The 24,202-nt window shown below is 37.1% G+C and overlaps 1 protein-coding gene across 1 annotated transcript in view; it reads right to left on the bottom strand.

Annotated features, from left to right (window-relative positions):
- The window catches only part of SKAP2 (src kinase associated phosphoprotein 2), a 164,335-nt gene that overhangs the window by 10,578 nt on the left and 129,555 nt on the right, over positions 1-24,202 (bottom strand). The window contains exons 10-11 of the mRNA XM_019726141.3: positions 10,671-10,748; positions 5,036-5,148 (exon numbers count right to left, since the gene is read on the bottom strand). Of these exons, the coding sequence (XP_019581700.1) occupies positions 5,036-5,148; positions 10,671-10,748 (191 nt within the window). The remainder of the gene's footprint in view (positions 1-5,035; positions 5,149-10,670; positions 10,749-24,202) is intronic.

Genomic DNA, 24,202 nt, shown 5'->3' with positions numbered 1-24,202 from the left:
CACAAGTACAAACTGCAGTACTGCTCCTTCCCTAAAGGCTGTAAGAGAGGACAGCAGTTTGGGAACTAGCTTTGTGTCAAGAACGTGTGTCCTATTTTGAGACGTCCCAGTTACTCTTCAGCAGTTGGTTATGCTATTTGTGGCACAATGGGCCAGAGGGTCACAGAGGAAAAACTAAGAGCTGAGGTGAACACCTGTATTTCCCTCTGCCAGGAGAGCTCACCAGGACTTCCTATTTATTCCATTTTTCTGGTAGGTTTGAAGCCAAACAACGCCCTAGAAATGGAATCTTTACCTTTTCACAACAAGAAGCAAATGATCAGTGACAGCCTCCACCAATCGCTAGAAAAAGTCACAAATATAAAAGGAGGCCATGCTTGGAACTCCAACTGATACACACTTAAAAAAAAAAAAAAGCCCTTAATTGTGTATTAGTGGACAACCTACATTTCCTGTTTTTGACTTAATGAAAACACTTCTCAAAAAGCTGCAAAGCTCAAGTCACATAGGCCCTAGACTAGATAAAATATTCCAGGATTCTTAACTCTCTTATTTTTCTGTTAATACCAGACAAAGTAGCATGCCTCTTTCCTGCTGAAGCATAGCTCTTCTGTCATTAAGTCTCTAAAAATAATTTATTGCTTTAAAAGTAAGAGTAGGAATGTGGTGAGCAATTTACCGATGGGAACAGATTGAAAGATAAACTAAGAGAGGGTGTAAATCCAGAACAGCAAGTAGAATAACATACCAGAGAAGCATGCGGGGCTACAGAATATGCCTATAGCTATATAACCTGGATCCTGCGATTAAAATTATAAAATTTCATAAACACAGTTCTAAGAAAATACTATTAACAATGATATTATGTCCACGTTTGAGGTGGTTATAAAATTGAAATGAAGACTAGTAAAAGAATTTAGCATGATTTTAAACAACCGATTCCTAAATAAATATGAGTTTCTATTTCAAACACAATTTCTTCCCCATCAAATTAATCTGAAACCAGGCCTTGTGTTTCAGAGTTAATTCACTAACAATGCAGCTGTTATTAAAATTACAAATTCCAGTTTTATCCACTCTAGAAAATGTGCTCCATTTTGGGTAGGGGGAGGACGATAGGGGGAGATTTCTAAATCTCCACTTAACTATTAAAGTATTTAAAGTGTTTTATGTTAATACATAAAAAACAGCAGCAACCCTATATGAAAAGAACTGTAAGCAAAATGCTACTGGCTCACCTTTTTAGGCAAGCAGTATTTAGATTTATTATTGGTGAGGTTCAAGGGTTAAAACTAAGAAAATGCCCGACCCTTTGAAGGAGGGGCTAGCTCAGCCAGGGGTCACGTGACAGCTGCTAATTGGAAAATGTTAAGAAGAGAAGGGGGAGGGGCAGGGTATCTGCCTGCTCTTCTTTCTTAATTGCAACATTTGATTTTCACCAAAAATTTTAAAACAAAGGCTGATTTGTAAAACTCTCAAAAGCGATCTAAAATAAATAAATCACCCCAGGCTGACTGAGCACAGCTGACACCCCATCAAGGCTTCCTTGCAAAAATAGAAAAAGAAAGCTGAATTTTAGAATCAAAGTGTATTTCTATAGTGAATTTTAAAGACAGCCTAATCACCAAAATAGTTAAATCTATTTCTGTCATTACATTTACAAAATCAAAACCCTCTTTATTATAACGCATGTCATTTGGTTTCCTGATTTGTTTCAATGTTTATTTATATTGAAAGAATGCATCTTTTCTTAAACTCTTTTTTTAAAGAGCATCTTCAGAAATGACAACCTTCTGGAAGATAAGGCAAAAACGGTGATACTTAAATATTGCAAATTATAGATCAGTGAATTATTAAAGCAAGCTGTATTTCTTTAAAATATTTTCAATGGTGTTAGTTATTAGAAAGTCATGGCTTTCATTTCTTTACAAAGTACATATTTTCTACGTCTCTTTAAATATTATGTTAAGACTCCTTAAAACGTATTCTTCCTTGTGTATACAATTTTTATATTTAATTCAGAATGATGAAAAAAATTTTCATGATTAATGCTAATACTTTATTGACATGAGATAGGAAAGTAATAACCCATAGCTCGATTTAAAGTTGGATTTATGACATCATTTTGATTGTGCACATTAGAGGCAATTACCTGCACCACTCATTCTGAGCCACTAGATGGTGTAAAAAATAAATTAAAATGGTAAAATTTCATTCCATCACCACGAAGCCTAAATATAACTCTGAGAAAGATTCAACAAATTTCTAGGCATAAAACAATGCGTGATTTCTATACTATTATACTTAAAAAAATCTGTCAATATATAACATCAGCTCTACCTTGATCTAGAAACAAACTTTTGAGCAATTTTTCATTCTAATAAGGCCCTTTAGTTCTGCATTTATAAATAATAATACCAAGCATTCAAACTGCTGTCACCATTCATATAGTGAATAAACTTATGATATTAACTTATGGTCTGTGTTTGCCAAACTTTTGATAAAAACCAGAAGGCCAAGCCACAAAAAAATTATTAGTGTCTCCAGAGATTCCATTCTGAACTTGCCCAAAGCAAAATATACTGAACCCCAAAGCAACCTGACAACCAACAGTCAAGCACCTATCAGTGGCCCAGAATTTGTCCAAATTCCATCAAGGGAGCGCTAAGTGTCCTTTCTTTTTACCATCACCAAGATTTACCTGGTTGAGTCTACTAGGTTTCACAGCTGAATAAATATGGGTAGGTAATCATTCAGCCAATGGTACATTTTGCTGGCAAACAATGTCTTGTCTCTTCCTTCAAAAACCAAAATGAGCTCCACACAAAATACCCACCTCTAGAAGGCCCTTCACGAAATGATGCTGAAGGTGAAACTTCAAGCCTTTTAAAAGGGTGATACAGGAAGTATTCTTTCTCAGTCCATACCCAAATAGCATTTAGAAATTTCAGTTGGTCGTATGCTCTTCCTATATGTTGGGCCACCACTAACCTTAGATCTATGGTCAGGCTCCACACATAAAATTACAATCAGCACAAAACAGTTTGGGGAGTGCCGGGATTACCTCCCCTGGAATCCTAGAAGCATGGTACACCCATACGATTATATTTTTAATTTCGTATTAACAGAAAACGATTTTCTAAGGCAATGGTAGGAAGGAGACATGCCTATGGGAATGCTGCTTGCTTCACAGCCTGTCCTGGATGTTGGCACTCTGAGGTGTCCAGTAACAGTGACTCAGAAAGAAGGTTTGAAGAACAAATCCACACAGGCTTTGTAAGTTTCCTACTTTACCATAGGAATATAATGGCTACCTGCCATTTATCCCTATAATCTGAAATTCCAAGTGGAAGCTAACCAACCTTTCAATTTTATACACAATTGTGGCTAAACTGGTGAAAGCACTGTGAGCTAGGTAAATTTGAGGAAAGCTGGCAAAAGAGTTTGTCAAGAACTGAAACTAATCAGTTTGGTTCTTATATTTAGTAATTAACTAAAAAAACTGTTATCTTAACTCAGGACAATTAAATGCTCAATAATAGACTTAATCCAAGAGTTGTGATATACCTATCTGCATCTCCCAAAAAAGCATCTTAAAAAAAAAAAATCCCAAACTGATGAGCAGAGGACTGAGAAATAAATGACAAGTCTCAGCTTTGGGAACCCCAACTAGCAATCATCACAGTTGGCTATATTTACTTATTAAATATTTTCCCCCAACTATCTACAAGTGCTTATTTCTTTTGGATGCCTGGTACCTAGAATGTGTTCTGGCATATTACAAGTAGTTTATGACAGTTTCAAATAAAACACAAGAAAGGAAGAAAAGGAGGGAGAGAAGGAAGGAGGAAAGAGGAAAAGAGAGAGGGAGGGAGGGAAGAAGGAAGGAAGACAGATAGAAGCACAAGAAAAAGAAAAACAGAGCAGAAAACCCTATCTGGGCGTCAGGATGCCTAGCTAAGTACTGGCTCTTTCACTTTCTTGACCCAAGTTCCCTAACCTGTAAAAAAGAAGAATAGATAGATGATCCCTAAGATCCCTCACGCAAGCATTCCATGATTTTCTGTTACAATTTTATGTACTGGCCACCTATTGTTAAAATTCATTAAGTGATCTTATTTATTTCCAAACTGTCTTCTGTATCTAACAAGTCATATGATTTTTCTGAAAAGCCCCAAATATTTTTCTAATCAAGAAACCACATTAAACTCCTAGACTTGTGATTTATATAACATTTCCATACTTCTGTTTAAATAGTTTCCATACATCATTTGTTTCTAAAATAGTCTCATAAAGTAGATGGAAGGAGATAATTTTTAATAGCCATATTACAGTAGGGAAAGTTAAAATGTGAAGTTTAAGGGAACTCACACACGTCATCAGAAGTGTAATCACAATAAGAAACTTTTAGATCTAAGGACAGAAAGATTTTGAATAAACCAGTATCTTAAGAGGCAGAGACATGATTTTTTATATATAAAGATGAGTTTGTAGCAATGTATTTTGCTATTATGTTTACAAATACAATTATGTTAAACTTAAAAAAAATTACCTAAACCTGTCTGAATAGAAAAGCATTGCTCTTAAATTGTCGGAACACCCGATGTATTTACATAAAGATGAAAAACTTGTACTATAAACATAGTGTTTCCAGTAGTGAATGGCAGACAAAATCAGAATAAGCACACAGAAGAATAAAAAGGAAGAGGAAAGAAAAACATAATAAATAACCTAATACCTTACAATGTTAACTTTCACATAAGTATATTGTTTCTGGAGAAGGCAGTGAGTGGATGTGAGCCAAAGGCTGAAGTGATAGGTAAACACACTGTTAAGTTGAATCCTGTTATCTGATTGTGTTTAAATTTTGATTATATTTCACTTGACAAAATAATTAATTATTGTGAACTCCCAATTGTTACCAAGGATCTAGAAGAATTCCAATTGGCATTTTTCCCCAGTGTTGTAATCCAATGGATAAAAATCGAGCTTTGTATTCACCCTTTACAGTTGTCATTTTGGGGTATCTTCTTACCTTGCTAAGAATGTAAATCACATCACCACGTTTAAATGACAACTCATCAGAAAGAGAACCTGTGCAGTCCCACAAACCCTGGTAAAAATTAGCATAATCAGTGCTTTTATCGCCTGGAAAGAAGAAAGAGAAAACACTAGTTAGAGCTTTCATGTAATGGACCCTCATTTAAAAATAAACCCAGAGAAATTAAAGGGCACCCCAAACCACCAAAATAATCTAAAAAAATTCTTTACTGATTCAAAAAACATTTTATTACATCCACACAAGAATCCTACTTCCTTTTATCGTCTAATTAAGGACCATTTCAGAAAAATCTGATTTTGAATGTCTTTTTTTCTGACTCTTTCTTGTTTATGTAAAATCTGTCATTGAAATCTGTCTGTGTGTCTCATCATACCAGCACTTCTAACTTATTTTACATACGAACATAAGCCCACTTGAAACCTGTTTTAAAAAAGAGACCCACACTGCATAATGGGCAATATCCATGAGATGTGATAAATACATTGTGAAATAACCACCTTACAAAATCTGGGACACTTCATAAAAAATAATAATAATAAAGGAGCTAAGGAATAAATCTAACCCAAATTTTAGAACAAATTTTTTCTAGGGAACAAATTTTTTTTTTTTTTAATTCTAAAACCTAAAGATGGTTAAAGAAAGAGGATAAAGTGGAAATAATACAAAGGGTTCTTTAGGGACTTTTGTACCCAAAGCCTCTCAAAGTTATTTTAGAAATATCTAACAACTTAGAAATTGCCAATGCTGAAGCTGCATTTTTCAAGATTTCAGTCAGCCCTAGTTTAGGACATTAGGCTCTGAATAAACATGCAACATACACTGCGGTTATCAGCTCATCCTTCTAACAGCATAAGCACAATGGATGTGATGTGTTCGAACTGCCATACAGACCATTAACTGATTGATTATTTAGCGCTCTCCGCTCTGCAATACCACAATAAACCGGGTAATAAATGCTTTGTCACTTATACAATGTGGGTCTCCTGAAACACTGCACAGAGTTAAATACACTGGGTGCTTTTGTTACACTGAGAACTGTTTCCTGTTTTTAATTTCATGATAATTGAGTTTTGATGAGTTCACGCAAAAAGAATGCAAGTCGTATCAATAAGATGTCCACGCATTCACTACCCAGGCAGAACATACACGTGCTGACAACTTCCATCATTGGAATGTCATCTTTGAATTCAGAGGGGATCGCTGTGGAGACACACGTTGCATCAGGGGTGTCATCTTGTGTTACATGCCTCTCAAACAGCAGGCTTCTTGGCAATTTCCACACAACTAGTCACATTAGTGTGTCATTAGGGCGTTCGTCTTATTACACCTCGTTTGTGATACATACAAAGTGGTATGCTCATTAGAAATTTGTGAAATTCTCTTTAATACCTGAGACTTTTTTTTTAAGCCAAAAAGAAAATCTGAATAATACGGAGTCTGAATATTTAGGAGGTAAGATGCTGCTTCTCAATTAGACTTTTAAGAAAATAAACAAGGACTAGACTACACAGCCTAGCAAAAGCCCCCTATTATATTTTTTTCCTTTTGTTTTTCTAAGAATTAAATGGGGGGATGGGAGGGAGGATGGAAATGGCAGGAGGCAAGAGAATAGAAAGGAAAGAGGAAGAGGGGGATCTCCCCGAAGGACAGGGAGAGAGTGATACCTTATTGACTTCTCGACTCTAGCATTTGAGCACTCATCACTGATACCAGCAGGGATGTGCACACGCCTGGGAATCCAACCAAGAACTAACAACGCTCATCTCCTGGCAGCCCTTCATTACATTTTCCCCCCCAAAGCATAGATTAAGTAAATTCTATAAATGGACACTAGAGGGCACTCTGGCTGGACAGATCACTCCAAACATTGTCAATTTTTTTTTTTTTGAAAAAAATTACTAAATAATAAAGTGACTGATTTCCTTTAAAAACCACTTATTTAGACAAATAGAGATTTAGAAGTTGAAACATCCTAGTCAGATTAAATCAGCTGCTAAATGGGTCAAATGTTGTGCCCCATGCAGTCCGTCAGTGTCAGTTTAAAAGTCAAGGAATTAGAGCAAAGAGAGGATGACATCATTTCACATGCAAGGCCCTCCCCCACAGTCACTGGCCAGGAGGTAAAAGGAGCTAAGTCGCTGGTTTCCCCAGTCAAGGCTCCTGTGTGTTCCCCATGCCGCTCTGCCTTAGGCTGGATCCAAAAAAAGGTTGAAGAAACAAAACTTGGGCAAAAAACTAGAGCAGAAGTTCTGGCTTAGCTAGGGCGTCCTACTAGCTTCCTCAGCCATCCAGCCTGCTGCCTGCTCTTCCCTTTTTCAGACTTTCTCACAATAGTTGTTGTTCAATATATTCTCAAGGGGGGGAGGGAAGAAAGAAGGAAAAGTAGATGATGATTTCTAACACATAATCATCCTTATCACTTTGGGGTCTCTCTTCCGCTCGATGCACTTGGAGAATCTCCCATTAACACTAATGGGAGTCACAGGAGCACATGAGGGGTAGACAGACCCACCCCCGCCCCCCAGTGTGCAAGACGCATCTCTCCCTAGATGTGCATGGTGAGCATTTCATTAAATCTCACTGCTGTAAGAGGCAACAGAGCTAGCGATTTGGTCATACTGGGGAAAGAGGCATTTTCTACTGTGCTTTCTATACTCTTGATGATGATGTTACTCAAAAAAAGGAACCTTTTTCTGTGTCCTGTATGTGAGTTCTGGTAAAGAACAATAAGTTGCTAATGTTACGTGGTTACATGTACATACAATTCACTATTCTATCAATTTTAGCGTGCAGTACTCGTTACAAAGTAGAAGAATCACAACTAGGGAGAAAACCTGGCAGTGTGTTTATTAGCCCCAGGGAAGTACTATTAAGATTCTTGGTTTAAATTCTAGACATAAAATTAGGAATTAATTTTCCCTTAGAAAGCAGCACGCTCTTCTGGTTTACTTTGTAAAAATTTAACTGTGGTTAAACATACACAAAACATTACATACACATAGATACAGCCCCAGAAGCACGGTGGGTGCACAAAAGTTAACATTGTTCACTATACATTGAAAAATAACCCACGTGGGATGTGATTTAAAAAAAAAAAAACAGCAGAACATTGGATGGAGCATAATGTCATAAACCACAGACAAACATACATTTTGAGTACAAATTAAGTCTGTTTAGTTGTCTCTACCACATGCATTAATTTTCCTATTTTAGCCACATGATGATCTATGTTTCCAAAAATTACAACAACAAAATCACCTCATTATGTTTCTTGTCCTGAGAGGCATGAACGGTTAAACAAAAAAACAAAAAAAACATTGTAAATTAGCCAGCCTGTGAAGGATTTAAGCAATGTACTTGCTTTTTTAAAAATACAAAACGGATCGCTGGGCAATAATAATAAAATTATTACGAAAGTAGAAACTAAACGGTGGAGATAGTTTTGCAAACATGAAAAGGTTTTTAAAAATATGACAATCGATGAAATGTAAAATAATAAGATAATGCAGAATCTCTCCTTGAACAGTATTACAGGTTTAAAAACTATTCTAGAAAGGTAAGCGTATTATATATACTATGTTCAAAGAAAATCAAAGGGAATCTTTACTGTACATATAATAAATATATGCAAGATATATAAGCTCGAACATGAAAGAACTTGTAAGAAATACAAGATTAATTTTGTTTGTGCTTACGTATTTTACAACAGTCTGACTTTTTTCCTTCTTTTTTAGTAAAATCAGCCAGTGTGAAAAATATGTAACATTCTTGAGTAAGGTTAGAAGTTCACATCATGTGATGCTCAGCAAGATAGTAATACCCTTGTCAATTCACTGCCCTGCACAGCAAACAAACTTCTAGTGTTACATCTTTGACAGCCTAGCGAGAGCAAAGGTCACTGCTATGCAAAAGCATTAAAACTGTTGCTTGAAAAGAATTTCATGTCACTAAAGATAAGAATTATTGCAGTGCTAATTTATAGCTATTGCATGAAAAGCTAGGTCTAGTTACTGCATTCCTCTGAGGAAAAACTGATTTTTTTTCCCCCTTCCCTCAAAGGCAAAAACTTAGGAGATAGTTGCTATAAAAGGGTTTTTGAAAAATAGAATTGCTTTAAGCCAAAATACTTACTATATTTGTGGAAAGAATATGTATACGTGTCTATCTTCTACACCTGCATTGAAATTTTAAAAAAGGAAACTACATGCTCTTGGCAGAAGCTTTATGACACGTAATAAAACATAGATACTTAAATTACTACCAAACATCGTCCTCAAGGTTTCACTCAGCCTTAGTGTTTTATAGCTGCATTTTACAGGGCCTGAGAGCGAACATCTAATGACTTCGTCCTCACTTCCTTTCTGAAAAAAGCAAACCAAAACCTTTTGCAGCAACCTGCTCCTGCTTTCCTGTTCAGGTCCGGAAATCAGGCCTCTGTTTCCTTTCCACATGTCACAGTAGGAAGGACTCTGGAAAGCTACTTCCTGAACACACACTTCTTGTCCACCCTGCCTCTGACAGCTTGGAAGAGTGATGTACGGACATATCAGGGAGGGGAAGGTGACCCTCAACTAGAGCTCTTTGCAGGACGTGGGATGATATGGCAGACCTTGCCCCAGCTGACACGCGGCTGTGAAGAGGTGTAAAGTCCTGATAAGAAGGCAGTCCTTCTCTTCTTTCTGTGTAAAATCATTGCTAGTTTATCAAAACTAACCTCATGCTTGCACTACAGATATGGTTTATCTCCGGCTATTTCCAAATAACAACCAGCAAGAAAAGTTGCCCATATCATGTGCTTTTGTACATCAGCGTGTATAGTTATTTTTCTAGTCTCAGGCCTAATTAGTACCTGGGGCCACGAGCCAAGTGGAAATGGATAATGGGAATATCCTGCCTAGCGTTCTAGCCACCAGTGTCCTTTTCCAATGTTGAAGCTGCTGTCACTGGACCCTGGCATTTCTTACCCAATTCATTTGCTTTCTGTGTTAATCATATGCAATGAAGATATGCATGGCCAACATTTAAACAGGCTGCAGATCAATTAGCGGTCTTAAGTTTATCTGATTTTTATCAAAGAAGACAGAGCTGTGGGTCGATTGTCAGAGGCTGTGTCAAGTTGACCTTTTCAGAGATGTCTACATTGCCAGTCCCCTGGGCAACTGGTTGTCCCCTGTTAGTCTCTGAATGGCAGAAGTCTGTTCTGCTCAAGCATAAAGTATACACAGATGTCTATATTACATTCTTATAGGTTTGACAGCAACTGCATGTTGTATCTATAAACTGTCCTTTAGCAGTGACACTTCCTCAATGATGATAAGCTAATTTATGCAACTAAATCTCCTTTGTGCAGAAATGAAAGCTAATTGAGTCATTACAAAGTAATTCAGGAAGGAATACCTTGTATAAATTGGCTTACTTTATAAATCCTCCTCAAGTGGTTTTCATGCATCCTAAATTGGACTAAGCAGCTTATCAGCCATAAGATATCTAGACTGAAGGAGCCAACTTCAGGGAGCTGCACAAACATCTTTAGGGCGGTGAGAAAGTGACTAAAAGGAAGTGAACAAAAGCGAGCGCCACTTTCCCAGGAAGCGACACAACCCATTACCTGTGGTGTGATGAGCAATGTCCTGACTCATCTTCCTTTGTTCCTCCACTTTGACAGGGGCAGTGTCCTCTTCCTCTTCTGTAAAGAAACAACAAAAACAACACACTGAAGGGTTTCCTTGGGAATCACAATACGGCCCTCACGCCACCCTAAGAGCAAAACTCAAAGTGTATAACCCAGAAAGCATCCTTTGCAAAGAAGGAAACCACCAACATTCACATTCCTTTGTCCACGATCTAAAGCTAAACAAATAAACCTCTAGCAATTTCCAAATAGCAACCTTATCAGTTGGCTTAATAAACTTAAGATATGTACATACGTTGTTTTAAATACTTACCAAAACTCATCTGGGACAACCTTAAATCCAGAAAAGCCCTGAGATCCAGTAAAATGATGCCTTGCCTACATGATACTGTGGCAGGCGCACAACAGAGAATAAAATCATGAGCCCTAAAATATCAGCTCCGCAAAGACAAATGTGTGATATAAAAATACCTGTAAGTCACTTGTTAGTATTAGAGGCTTCATAAGTTTTCTCACTTGATCTTCACAGGAGGACACTAACAGGATCCTTACCCTTTCAGATAATCCCCCCAAATTACACTGAGGACCTACTAGGTGTCCTGCACTGCAGCAGATGTTAAGGTTTCATAAGTAAACAATCTTTAAATCCCCATTTTACAAACTAGTAAATTGAGACTCAAAAAGGTGAAGAAATTTCCAATGTTTGTCATTCAAATTTAGGTCTGTGATTATAAAGTCCATGTTCTTTATCCTGCATATATTCAGTACCTTAACTATGTTATTTCCACACGCTCCTGCTACATTCCTTCCCCAAGTAATAGGAAGAAATATGCTAAAATTAAATGAGAAGAGTTTTAAACAGAGTCAGTAGACCATTTAATTCTTTTACATCAAAGAAACATGTATTACACTACCACTTTCCTCACCTAAGGATTTATATACAATTTAAAACTATTTACGGCAGGACATATGAACAAAATGACATGCCACAGAAAAACTGGTTCAAAAAGAATCATAATTTCAAGAAAACCCAAAACTGTAAAAAAAAAAAAAAAAAAAAAAAAAAAAAAAAAAAAAAAAAACCCACAGAATATGTAAATATAGCAAATATGACAGTTAAATAATCCAACCGATAAATCTTCATTGACTATTAAGTACCTGTAAGGGAGAGAGAGTCTACCAGGGAGGCAAGAACATTAGGGGGCTTCTGCCTTCAGGAAGCTGACAGCCCAGAGGGGGCAGAGACAGGGTCTAAAGGAAAATGGGAGGAGGGGCAGAAACCTGACATGTGGGGACCCGAGGACTGCAGAGAAGAAACCACCCAACGGGGGGATACCATGAAGGCTCTGAGGGATGGAGAGAATCTGAATAAGAAGAGATGGGCAGGAGAAAACTTCCAGAGGGAGAAGCATGAAGAAAAGAACAAGGCACCATCATGTTCATTTTGGCTAAAAAATGTGGTCCTCAGAGGGGACGAGCAGGGTGGGAGGCAATGCTGGTGGTTTGCACCAGTTGTTGACGGGCCACGAACATCTGCTATGGACTTTAGACTTTTATTTGGTAAGCAACACAAGCCCCAGAAGACTTTTGAGCAGAGAAAGGGCAGGATAGAAACTATGGTTGAGGAATGGCCATGAACATCTGCTATGGACTTTAGACTTTTATTTGGTAAGCAACACAAGCCCCAGAAGACTTTTGAGCAGAGAAAGGGCAGGATAGAAACTATGGTTGAGGAATGGTCATCCGATCCCATTGGGTCAGATCCTGGAGGAGGGGCGTGGGGGCAAGGACCTGGGAGTCTGGCTAAAGGGGAAGGCGGTCCCGAGCTGCAGGGGCAGAGGAAATGGAAAGGAGATGGTTATGAAAACTAAAGGAACTAGAACTGATAAACTTTGTGCCGGACTGGATGTGAAAGGCTAAGGGGGAAAAAAAGAGCAACGAAGATGACTGAGGTTTAGAGCTTATTTAACTGAGAAATAGGAACATCATTACTAAAACGAGAATAGCCAAGCTAAGCTATTTTGCTGAGGAAACATAAGGGGTTGTGTTTCTGACATGAGAGATTTAACATACTGGTGGGGCTCCTCAGAGGAAATGCCCATGAGCAACTGGAAAGTTTGGTAGAGAGGTCAGGACTACAGATGTAAATTTAGAAGTCTCAGGCAAACTTGAAAGTGGTGATTAATAAAAACCAGCATTTAAACAAAGCTGGAGAGTTACTGTACTTATAAGACAAATATAACTATTTTGAATTTTTGTAACTCAATTCAAACAAAATAATGAAAGCTCCAATATAAGGAACAGCTGGAAATATTTGGCACTTTATAATATTAAGTTGAACCTAACATTGGCAATTTCATATAGTTCAAGTAGTAATTATTACATAGAAGACCTAATAAAAAGTCTGATACTAAATCCTGTCTCTTTTCAACAACAGTTATCTCACTTATACCAAATCTCAAGGACTAGTTATCATAAATGGGTGAATAGTGTGTTTTCATATAAATTTAAAGGTATCAGGGACATCTGCAGTATTTAGTCTAACCTACTCATTTTACAGATGATTAATTTTTTTAAAGGTGAAGGAGAAAGCGTTCCTTACTTTTCACACTTACTTGCTCTTCCTCCAGCACGCCCTCTCTTACGATTTGGTCACACATTCAACAGTAAAGAGTAAGTTAAAAAATAGTTAAGGGCGCTTGTCCTCGAGTCAAAAGCCATAACCACATCAAGCCCTACTTTGCTCTTAAGAGACTATGAGATTTAGACTCTACTCAAAGTCAGCGTCAAGCTATCACATAAACTAATTACAGTAATTAAATAGAAAAACTGCTTTTGGCAACGTTAACAATGAATTCAGAGAAATTTATTACTAGGAATGTATTCTTATTTTATTAAAATGTAAGTACCTATAATGTGCACAGTCTATTCTTAAATTACCAGACTATTAAAAATTTTTACTTAAGAATCAATATTTACTGTGACGTATCCAAATTGAAATCCATGTAAGATGCTGAAGAAGCAGTATTTTAGAGGATGAGATGCTCATCAACAACACTTCCTTTCTCCATTTCAAACCTAGTACTGATATTTTTAATCCAAATCTTTCTGCGTTTCATACATCAATTTTTTCTTAACAATATTCAAACAACTCATCTTATTTGAACTAACAATACAAACAGTTTCCATATAAAAGATAACAAATCAAGTATGGTGTGAGTGTGTATGTGTGTGTGTGTGTGTGTGTGTGTGTGTGTATGTGTGTGTGAGTGTGTGTGTGTTTAATCTTAGGGAAAACAACTTGGGCTGAATCTTGAATATGATACAATCAAGATGTTCACTGAGTGACACCAAGACACATCATAATTAAAATGCTAAAGGTTAAAGACAAAGACAGAATCTTAAAAGCAGCAAGAGAAAAACAGTTAGTTACTTACTAGGGAACACCCATAAGACTATCAGCTGATTTCTCAACAGAAACTTTGCAGGCCAGAAGGGAATGGCACAAAATACTCAAAGTGATGAAAAGCTAGGACCTACAACCGAGATTACACAGCAAAGCCATCATTTAGAATCAAAGGCCAGATAAAGAGCTCCCCAGACAAGAAGAAGCTAAAGGAGTTCATCACCACCAAACCAGTATTACAAGGAATGTTAAAGGGACTGCTTTAAGACGAGAAGAGGGGCGGCCAGATGGCTCAGTTGGTTTAGAGCACGAGTTCTGAACAACACGGTGGCCAGTTTGATCCCCACATGGGCCAGTGAGCTGCACCCTCCACAACTAGGTTTAAGACAGTGACTTGACTTGGAACTGATGTGTCCTGAAAAAACACAGTGTTCCCCAATATTCCCCAATAAAAAAAATTAAAAAAACAAAAAGAGAGAAGAAATAATCAAAATTATGAATAAAATGGCAATAATTACATATCTATCAACAATTACTTTAAATGTAAATGGATTAAATGCTCCAATGAAAAGACAGGGTGGCTAAATGAATGAGAAAACAAGACCTTTACATGTGCTGCCAACAAGAGACTCATTTCAGATCAAAAGACACATACAGACTGAAAGTAGAGGGATGGAAAAGATATTTCATGAAAATGGAAATAAATAAAAAAAAAGGCTTAGGTAGCAATACTTACAGCAGACAAAACAGACTTTATAACAAGAGACAAAGAAGGACCCAGTAATTCCACTTCTGGGTATTTAGCTGAAGAAACCCAAAACACTAATTTGAAAAGATTTTTGAATCTTTATGTTCATTGCAGCATTCTTTATAACAGCCAAGCTACAGAAGCAACCTAAGCATCCATCAGTAGATGAATGGGTAAAGAAGTGGTACATATATACAATGGAATATTACTCAGCCATAAAAAAGAATGAAATCTTGCCATTTGCAACAACATGGATGGACCTAGAGGGTATTGTGCTAAATGAAATAAATTAGACAGAGAAAGACAAATACCATATGATTTCACTTATATGTGGAATCTAGAAAACAAAATAAACAAACAAAACAGAAACAAACTCAGAGATACAGAGAACATTTTGATGGTCGCCAGATGGGGTTGAGGAGGTGGGTGAAAAGGGGGAAGGGATTAAGCAGTGCAAATTGGTAGTCACAAAACAGTCACAGAGATGTAAAGTACAGCATAGGGAATATATTTAGCAAATATATAGCATAGGGAATAAGTCAATAATATTGTAATAACTTCATATGGTGTCAGATGGGTATTGGATTTATCAAGGCGCATTTCATAAATTATATGAATGTCTAATCACTATATTGTACACCTGAAACTAGTATATTATTATATGTCAACTATAATTGAAAAATTATTTTAAAAAATACTGAGTGAACAAATGGAGTCAAAAATCATGAAAATATATCCTATTATATTCATTTAACAGAACAAACCTGTCCACACCACTCAAAAAATATATAAGGGCAAGTGACTCAAATTCTAGGCAATAATCACCTTCACAATATATTAGAAATACACACATGTTGTTTTATTTAGGTTTATTATTAAACATATTTTATTTTGGTGTTGAGGCACAATGTCATTATACAACACTAATTAATACCTCAAATAGTCAATGTTTGTGGGTTAATATATTCCATTCAACATTTTAATAACAGTAAACAAAAACAGCTCAGCTATGCAGTAAATCCATCAAACCACACAGATGGTTATAAGGTTTTCATTATGTGGTTTCCATAGCAATCATATTGGAAATCTGGAAGCTTCTTGCAAATAAGCAGCTTGTATTTACATGCCTCTCAGCTGCAGCACAAAACTCTTCAACATGTGAAGTTATTATTCCAATCACACATTGTTAGAAGAATCATCAGGAGATTTTTTTGATCAGACAAGATGAAAATAACAGTAAAGTGAACTCATTGCAGAAGATAATTCAAATAGAGTTATACATTTACTAAACTAATCGATGAGTATCAGAAATGTTCTGGTAGGCACTGAAAGGTTTTAACATTAAACCCTATCAAAAATATGAAACTTCCAGGAGCAATCAGACCCGAAAGAATCCAAAAGCTTAAACTCCACTCTCATTGTTCTTTTTAATAGATATTGAGCCTTCTTTCTGAGTTGAGTGAAGAGAGGAAGAATAGTGGAGAATTGAGTCTTTCCAAATCTTTTTAGGATGACGACTATTTGAGGAAACGCTTACTGTGGGAAAAGTCAAGACCTTATTTTTTTCCTGCTCGAGTAATCAATTTAATTTACAAATTGATCCAGTTCTGTAACAGATGGATTATTACCCTAATAAGTATCACAAATCTGTCTAGCTATGCAGGTTTTACAAAATGGCTATTTCTGGTTTACTAATGTTCTTTTTTAAAGGATAAATGGCCAAAAAAAAAGGAAAGTGATAAGCAAATGGCACATGTAACTGGCATTGCTTGAAAAAGGCTAAGGACAACGTGTTAGCACCCAAACAGGATGTGTGACGTTCACATCAGGGCTGACATTGATTTTATCATGTCTTCCAGGGAGAAGAAGATGACAACACATGAAAAATCTTTGAACTTTGTGAGGGGTGCAAACGTCTAATCATTATGTTGTTTTGTACACCTTCAGCTAATAAAAAATATGAAAAATAAATAAAACTTGGCAGAGAAAACGGAAAAAAAAAGACAAATCTTTGACGCACACAATGATTACCTTTCTCACTAAATACCTTTAGAAAAGAGCGCTGCTGAATTAGAATGTATTTCAAAAGATATAAAACACAGAACCGACAGTTATGCTCCAAAATAAAGCTTGGGTTTAGATCCCTAGCTGTCCAGGACTCATTTGATTACGTGACTACGTATTTGTCCCCAGTTAATATTTATTGCTTAAATGTTCATACTATATGCATTTATATTTATTATGTAACTAAATCCTTGTAACAATTCTATTGTTATAGGTAATAGTACCTTTATCATCATTTTATGGATGCAAAAGTGAAATTTACAGAGCTTGAATAATTTGTCCAGGTTCACACATCCAGTTAGAACAAGAGCTGGGCTTTCCATTTCAGCCTGTGCCTCTACAGCCCCAGCTCTGAGCCATAGCGCCACTTCTTTGATTTTCATTAAAATCTTCAGTTTGTAGATGGATTGTTTCCCAAAATTTCATTTGAATATTGGCTGTTCATGGACTTGGAAAACATTTTCACGGAAGTGGGTGAGTTCTGTCCTACCATAGCATTGCATTTGAGGTACATCTTAAGTGATCATTTAGTGATGATTTAAAAACGGAATTTCATGTTGGGATGCCCCAAATCTCCATCTTCTCCTTTCTATTCTCCCAGCTCTCCCTCCCCACCTCGAACGTGGCACATACTCAACTGCCCCGAAAGCCAGCTCGCAGTGTTTGATACTTGGTAAGGACTCTAATGCAACTTGTAATTGCAAACGGATTTATTTCCAGGCCAACCAGCTTTTCTTCCTCACTTAATTTCAATAAGGAAAACACGTTTAAATGTAGAGGGTAAAGGTGAGTTTTTCTGCAAACATAGATCTGAAAGAAGTTCACCTACATTTCAGAGCAACAGGCTACCCTGCACGTGGCACCACAGGTTCAGGCTCCAGGGTGCTGCGTGCAAGACGCTCCTGAGTGGGGAGAAAAGCGAGCAGACGGGAAGGGGAAGCGAAGACACCTCTGGCTGGTCCTAGCAGCACCATGCAGAGGAGGGAGAAATGCAGGAAGGATTTACACAAATGGCACCTCACCCCCTCTTCTCGCTCATACCTGGGGCAAGCTATGAAGCTGGTGGGAAGGTTAGGAAAGTGGAAGCGTAGAGTCAAAGGGATGTGGGCAATGGAATTCAAAATTAGGACAATGAGGAAAAGTGAGTTCCTTAAGGGCCTATGGATCCTGTACTACTGGTCATTTAAAATAGGACACTTGTAAAGAATTTTTGTATCTATTTAACAGACTGCCATATATTTTACAGCAATAAAAGATATACTTTTATAAAGTTAGAAGCATGTGCCTTTTAGTATTATAGGAACTTCAAAATAAACAGAAAGATAAGACTGAAAGAACGTAGAGTCATGTTTACTCTTCTGGAAATCAGGCAAACTGGGAACTCTTGCTCAAGTTCTAGTTACTCATGTAACCTTGACACTGTTTCTAATTCTCAGTGTCATCTCTGTAAAGTAGAAAGAATGTCTATTCCATAGCACTTTGAACAGGATTTGGGGAGGACAATGAGATAATCAGATTTCTCAGGGGAGGCGGAAATGCACAATTAGCATGTACTATCAAGTTCATTACCATAGGAGCTAGGTGTTTTGCAACCATTTATTAATTTAGCAACCAAGAAGGTTAATGTGATATAAAAGGTAACACAATAAGCAATAGTTGTTCAATCATACAATCCAATTTCCAGCTTTGACATTCTATTCTTATTGGGCTTAACAGTAAAAGGTTATCATTGCACTTCAAAAGCAGAAAGACATGCCATTAGATTGCAGCACATTTCTGCACTATGATATTAAAATTAATCTGATACACGCAAAAATAATTATTTTTCCCGGACATTAAACTTGTTAACATCATGGCTAGGATGGTGAGGAAAAAAATGCAAATTCAAGCAAGGATCTCATTTGACAATGGAAAAGGACGAAAACTTGGAAAGAAACCTTAAATATAATCTAGTTCAACTTCCTGCTTTCATTAAAGGGTAACCAGACAAGGGGGGGGGACGGGGGGGGTGTTGAGTGACGGGATCAAGGTCATGCAGCTTGGACCCTGCTCTGCTCACCTTGCACTGCAGATATTTCTGAAAAAGTCTGCGGCTGCTCTAAATGTACTTCTCTACTCAGGAGCGTCTTACATAAACTTGACCACCTGCAGGCAACTACGGCAGGTGAGAAAAGCACACAGGTTAAAAATCAGGTTTTAACAGGCCAGATTCTGTCAGAAGCCGCTGTGAGTCAGGCAATGATCCGACTCCTAAAGATTACTCGACGAGGGGAAATTATGAAACGTGGCTCCTTGTCCCAGGGTTTTATCTTCACCGTAGGCTATAATATGAAATTCTTCTAACTATTCTATAATGCTCAAATTCTTAGTTTTTTAATTAAAATGTGTTATAAATGCTGCAACATTAAAATTCATTTAACCCAAGAAGGTCCAAATGAAATTATTTCTCAATTATAGTAACTGCTGTCTGGCTCTGGATTTCTGGTACAATTATAGTTTGCTACATGTAAGTTCTTTATTTAAAATTTAAATGAACCTTTTTCTTATTGTTCTTGTTACAAAAACAGTATCTGTTCATTGTTGGAAGTCAGAAAACAAAGATAAGCAAAAAATAAAAATGTTTTCAAGTCATCCAAGACGTATCCATAACCACAACTGACATCTCCTTGCAGACGACCTGTATTCAGTTTCTGGTTTTTCTTTATTCTCATTTTTAATAAGACTATCCCCAAATGATATGTATTTCATTTGAACTGTTCTGAATCCCCTTTTAGACAGTAAATTATTTCATCTCAATTTAGATTTTCGTTTGTTTTAAGTCTTAATCTGTAAAAAAAAAAATACCACCTAATGATAAATAGGTTGTGTTAAGATCATTTAATTGTAACGTGGCTGTTTTATAAGGATCTACAACTGTCTATTATAACCTTAGGGGGAAAGTAGATACACAGATGCAGAGTGCATTTGTTATAGGCTTTGGCTCTGTTTCATCCATTTGTTTATGTAAATACACTCGTCGCCTTTACGGGCAGAGTTCCTTAACCTAATTTTCAAGATCCAAGAAAGAGAAAACATAGATCCATAAGAGGAACTGTCGCCCATTAGACTTATTGGTTCCATATCCCTTGCACCAGCCGTGGTTTCCAAGGCCTTTTTGGGGGCTGGAAGGTCTATGAGATCAAAACTATTTTCATAATAAAATTAAGACATTAGCCTTTTTCGTTGTGCTAACATTTGCACTGATGCTGCAACGCCATGGTGGGTAAACTGCTGACACTTGAGCATAAATCAACACAGTGTGGCACCAAACTGTCACTGTATTGTTCACCGCCTTGCACGAGTATTAAAAACAAACAGGCCAGTCTCACCTAAGAACGTCCTTGATAAAGCAGAAAAAATTATTTTTATTCCACGGTAACCTTGAGTATATGGCTTTTTAGTATTCTGTGTGACAAAATGGGATGAATGCATAAAGCATTTCTGCTGCATTTCCAGATACGCAGAGACTGACTGGCATGCTGAACCAGCAGCTTTTTCCATGGGACACTGTTTTCACTCGAAAGAATGACTGACAGACAAACTATGCTACTCAGACTTGGGAATTTGGCAGAAATTTTCTGAGAAATGAATTAAGTGAGCTTCTTATTTCAAAGAAAACAACGAACAGTTATTTATTGCCAATGATCAAATTTGAGCTTTCAAGCAAAAATTAGAAACTTGTATTTTAGAAACTTGTATCTTCCACTGGAAGCTTGACAGCTCCCTAGTATTTAAAGACTTTTCTAATGAGATTGGTGGTGCTATTAACGAATGTGGGGTTTTTTTCATCGTATCATCATTGTGTCAATATTTATGCACAATGTAGTGAACCAATATTTTCCAACTGACTGATGAATGAGTTACAAAAACACACATGGGTTGAAGACCCATTCAAAACAAGACAGACTCATGGATTTTAATGTAACAGAGTCTGAAAAGTTCACTGATAATGGTTTTGGATTCCACATTGCAACTAACATTTAAGTACCTCTGGTCAAGTTTGAGTACAGTATCAAAGAATATCCACAATTACCTGCAAGGACTATTAAAATAATTCCCTTTTGGGGTGGCCGGTTAGCTCAGTTGGTTAGAGGGCGGTGCTCTTAACAACAAGGTTACCGGTTCGATCCCCACATGGGCCACTGTGAGCTGCGCCCTCCACAACTAGATTGAAACAACTACTTGATTTGGAGCTGATGGGTCCTGGAAAAACACACTTAAATAAATACAAGTTTTAAAAAAAATAGTTCCCTTTTCCTACTACATATCTGTGTGAGGCTGGTTTTTCTTCATATGCTGATTGTACTTAAACTAAAACAACATACCATAACAGAGTGAATAAAAAAGAATATATGAGACTCTAAATGTCTCCTATTAAGATAGACATTCAAGAAATCTGTAAAAATGGAAACCAGGCCACTCATCTCACTGATATTTTGGGGAAATACAGCTATTTTTCCTAAGACTATGTCATATTCATATGTAATGGGCTTATCATTGTGATTTTTAAATTTATTAATAAACATTTTTAATATTTCTCAGTTTTAATTTCTAATACAGTAAATACTGAGAGGCATAACCCACATAAACAAAGCTTTTTGGGGTTCTCAATAATTTTTAAGATTGTAAAGGGCTCCTGAGACCAAAAAGTTTGAGAATCACTGCCTTATGCTTCCTAGGGCAGTTTAGTTAAATATCTAAATATTGTTGATCCACAACATGAAACCCAGAACATTTTTGATAATTACTTTATATTCCCTAAGCACACAATCTCAGGAATGAATTACATTGCACGGTTGACTCATACTGAGTTACTGACCAAAATCTCTTTGTGTTTTTCCCATTTGCTGTAGAGCCAAGTCTCTCCTTTCTCATACTTGTGCAACGAGATTTCTGGAGTAAGTGTGATATCCTATCATATTTCATCTTGTTAGATTTGATCCATGAGTTAGGTCTATTGAGAGCACTGCCTGTATATCTTCATCCACGACATTGATGAATATGATGGTATGACAATATTGAGACAATATTAAGCTCTAAGGCATTCTCACAAAATCAATTCACCACCACCCTTTGGGCACAGCTATATGGTCAGTTATCTAATGGTCTTTGTATCTATAAAGATTTTTAAAAAGAAAAAAAAAAAAGATTTTATGAGGATCCTGGCCAAATGCCTTACTGAAGTACAGTTATATGTCCGAAATTTCTTTGAACCCATATTGGTTCTAGTAATTACCATTTCATCTTTCAGATCGCACAAAGGACTCTTGGACGCCTTATTTTAGTAGCTTCTCTGGAGTCCACTTCAAAGTTCCTCAACTGTCTACAGTTTGCAGAATCCACCTGTAGTGGATAATGCAGTGTTGCTCCCAGAGGTCCTCTTCAGGGCCAACACAGCCGTCCTCCAACTGCAGGACTCAGATTGCTGCTGGCTCACAGCTGTGTCCCTCCCCAGGCGTTGCCCTTGGCTGCAGGAAATTGCCTCACTCAAGGTCACACCCCTCCCAGAGGACAGCCTGGAGCCAATGATTAGTTGGTGTGGGGATACAGACATGCCCCTTTGCCTCAATTTGGCACAACTCTGAAGAATCATCCCAATCCCACAGCTCCCCGAACAAGTCCAGCTGAGGCCTCGGTCACAGCTGCATTGCGGGTCAGCTTCTCTGGTCCAATTCTGCCTTCCTGCCTTTCACACAAGGGTATCTTCCAAGATCACTCACCAATACATCTACATATAAAACTGTCGCAGCGTCTGCTTCAGGGAAACCAACTTAAGATACTACAACTTTCTACTCTTTTTAAAAAGTTCACAATTCAATTGAAAGACTCCATACGTCTAACATCTCTCTTTCATCCTGTACGTTTCCTTCAAAATCAGTGACAGCCGTTCAGTGACTTCATTCACAAGTTGTCTTGTGATGTAGTCTTATCTGGGCCAAAAAACAAACTCTCCTTTAAGACATGGCTCAAATGTCCCCCAATTTAGGATGCTCTCACAGCCTCGGAGCAGATCTCCCTTATCGTTGCTCTCATAGAGGACTCGAAACTTCTCTACAAGTCTATTTTTCCTCCAAGTGTGAACTCCCCAAGAGTATATTTATATTACACAGCCTAACACAGGCTGGGACAAAAAAATATTTTCCATGAATGTTTGTCGAGTGAAAACTAAATGGATTTTGGCTATCTAGGTATTTTATTTGAATCTCTTTGCCCATTCTGGGCTTCTGTTACCTCTTACCAATCTTATCAGTTGGAAGATAATTCTTGACAGAAAAGGAGCAAATAAAATAGAAACTGAGTTGTTTTCTTTGAATTACTGCCCCTAGCAAATTCCAAAAAAAAAAAAAAAAAAAAAAAATCACATAGCAATTGTATACCTTTTGCTGTACATAGCATAATTTACACATTTCAGCTATTTTATGTGTTCTTTGGTTATCTGGCTATTTCAGTGGTTAATCTATGTTTAAAAGTTGCACTCTTTGGATAGATTCTAGCACAAGAATATTCACATATTTTAGTTTCTCTCCCTTTTTTCATCATTGGGATCATCTGAGATTAAATGGTATTTTTTAAATACTTGTTTGCATTTAATACCATCCAGTTGCACCTATTCTTTCTCTGAATTTTCTGAACTCTGCCTTCCTAAAATGTAGGCAAGTATGTTTGGCTGATGGCCAGTTTTTTCCTCGCTAGCTATGATGGATTCTAAGATGACAACTGCTTTTGTCTATTTTTTTCCACCATTAAATCTGGATACAGCAGCAGGTTCCCTATTTATTTCCTATATCCTTCAGCCTCACTCATCTTTTCAATATGCTACTTCCACGTTTAAACTGTATCTGAAGAAAGAAAAAGATGCAATGATAATGACTGTTTATTGCTTTTTCTTTCTCTCCATATTCTTAGCATCAGTTCCTCTTAGTTGAAGATTCCTAGTTGCTAAATGCTAGAAGTAACCACCTTGATCCCTGGCTCTGAGTCTCAGCCATGAGAAGCTGATGGTGGGGAGTCACTCTCCATTACTTAGTATCTGTGCTCAATTGGCGGAGCCTGAAACTAATACTACCACCTGCTCAGAAGCCCTAAATTCAAGGAATGGAAGGGACGGAGCACACAGTATTGGATATTTAATATTTATAGGGCAATTATCAAGTAACAGCCCCACTTGTATTTTTCTGTTAACACCACATACTCCCTTTGCAATGCATAATTTCCAGTTTGGGAGTAGATATTCTGAGCTACATCAATGTG

The sequence above is a fragment of the Rhinolophus sinicus genome, chromosome 4 (genome assembly GCF_057876585.1).
Source record: "Rhinolophus sinicus isolate RSI-liver-muscle chromosome 4, RSI-T2T, whole genome shotgun sequence".
NCBI classification, from domain to species: Eukaryota; Metazoa; Chordata; class Mammalia; order Chiroptera; family Rhinolophidae; genus Rhinolophus; species Rhinolophus sinicus.
Note: the sequence above shows the minus strand (reverse complement) of the source record. Positions and strands in the feature narration are given on the sequence as shown.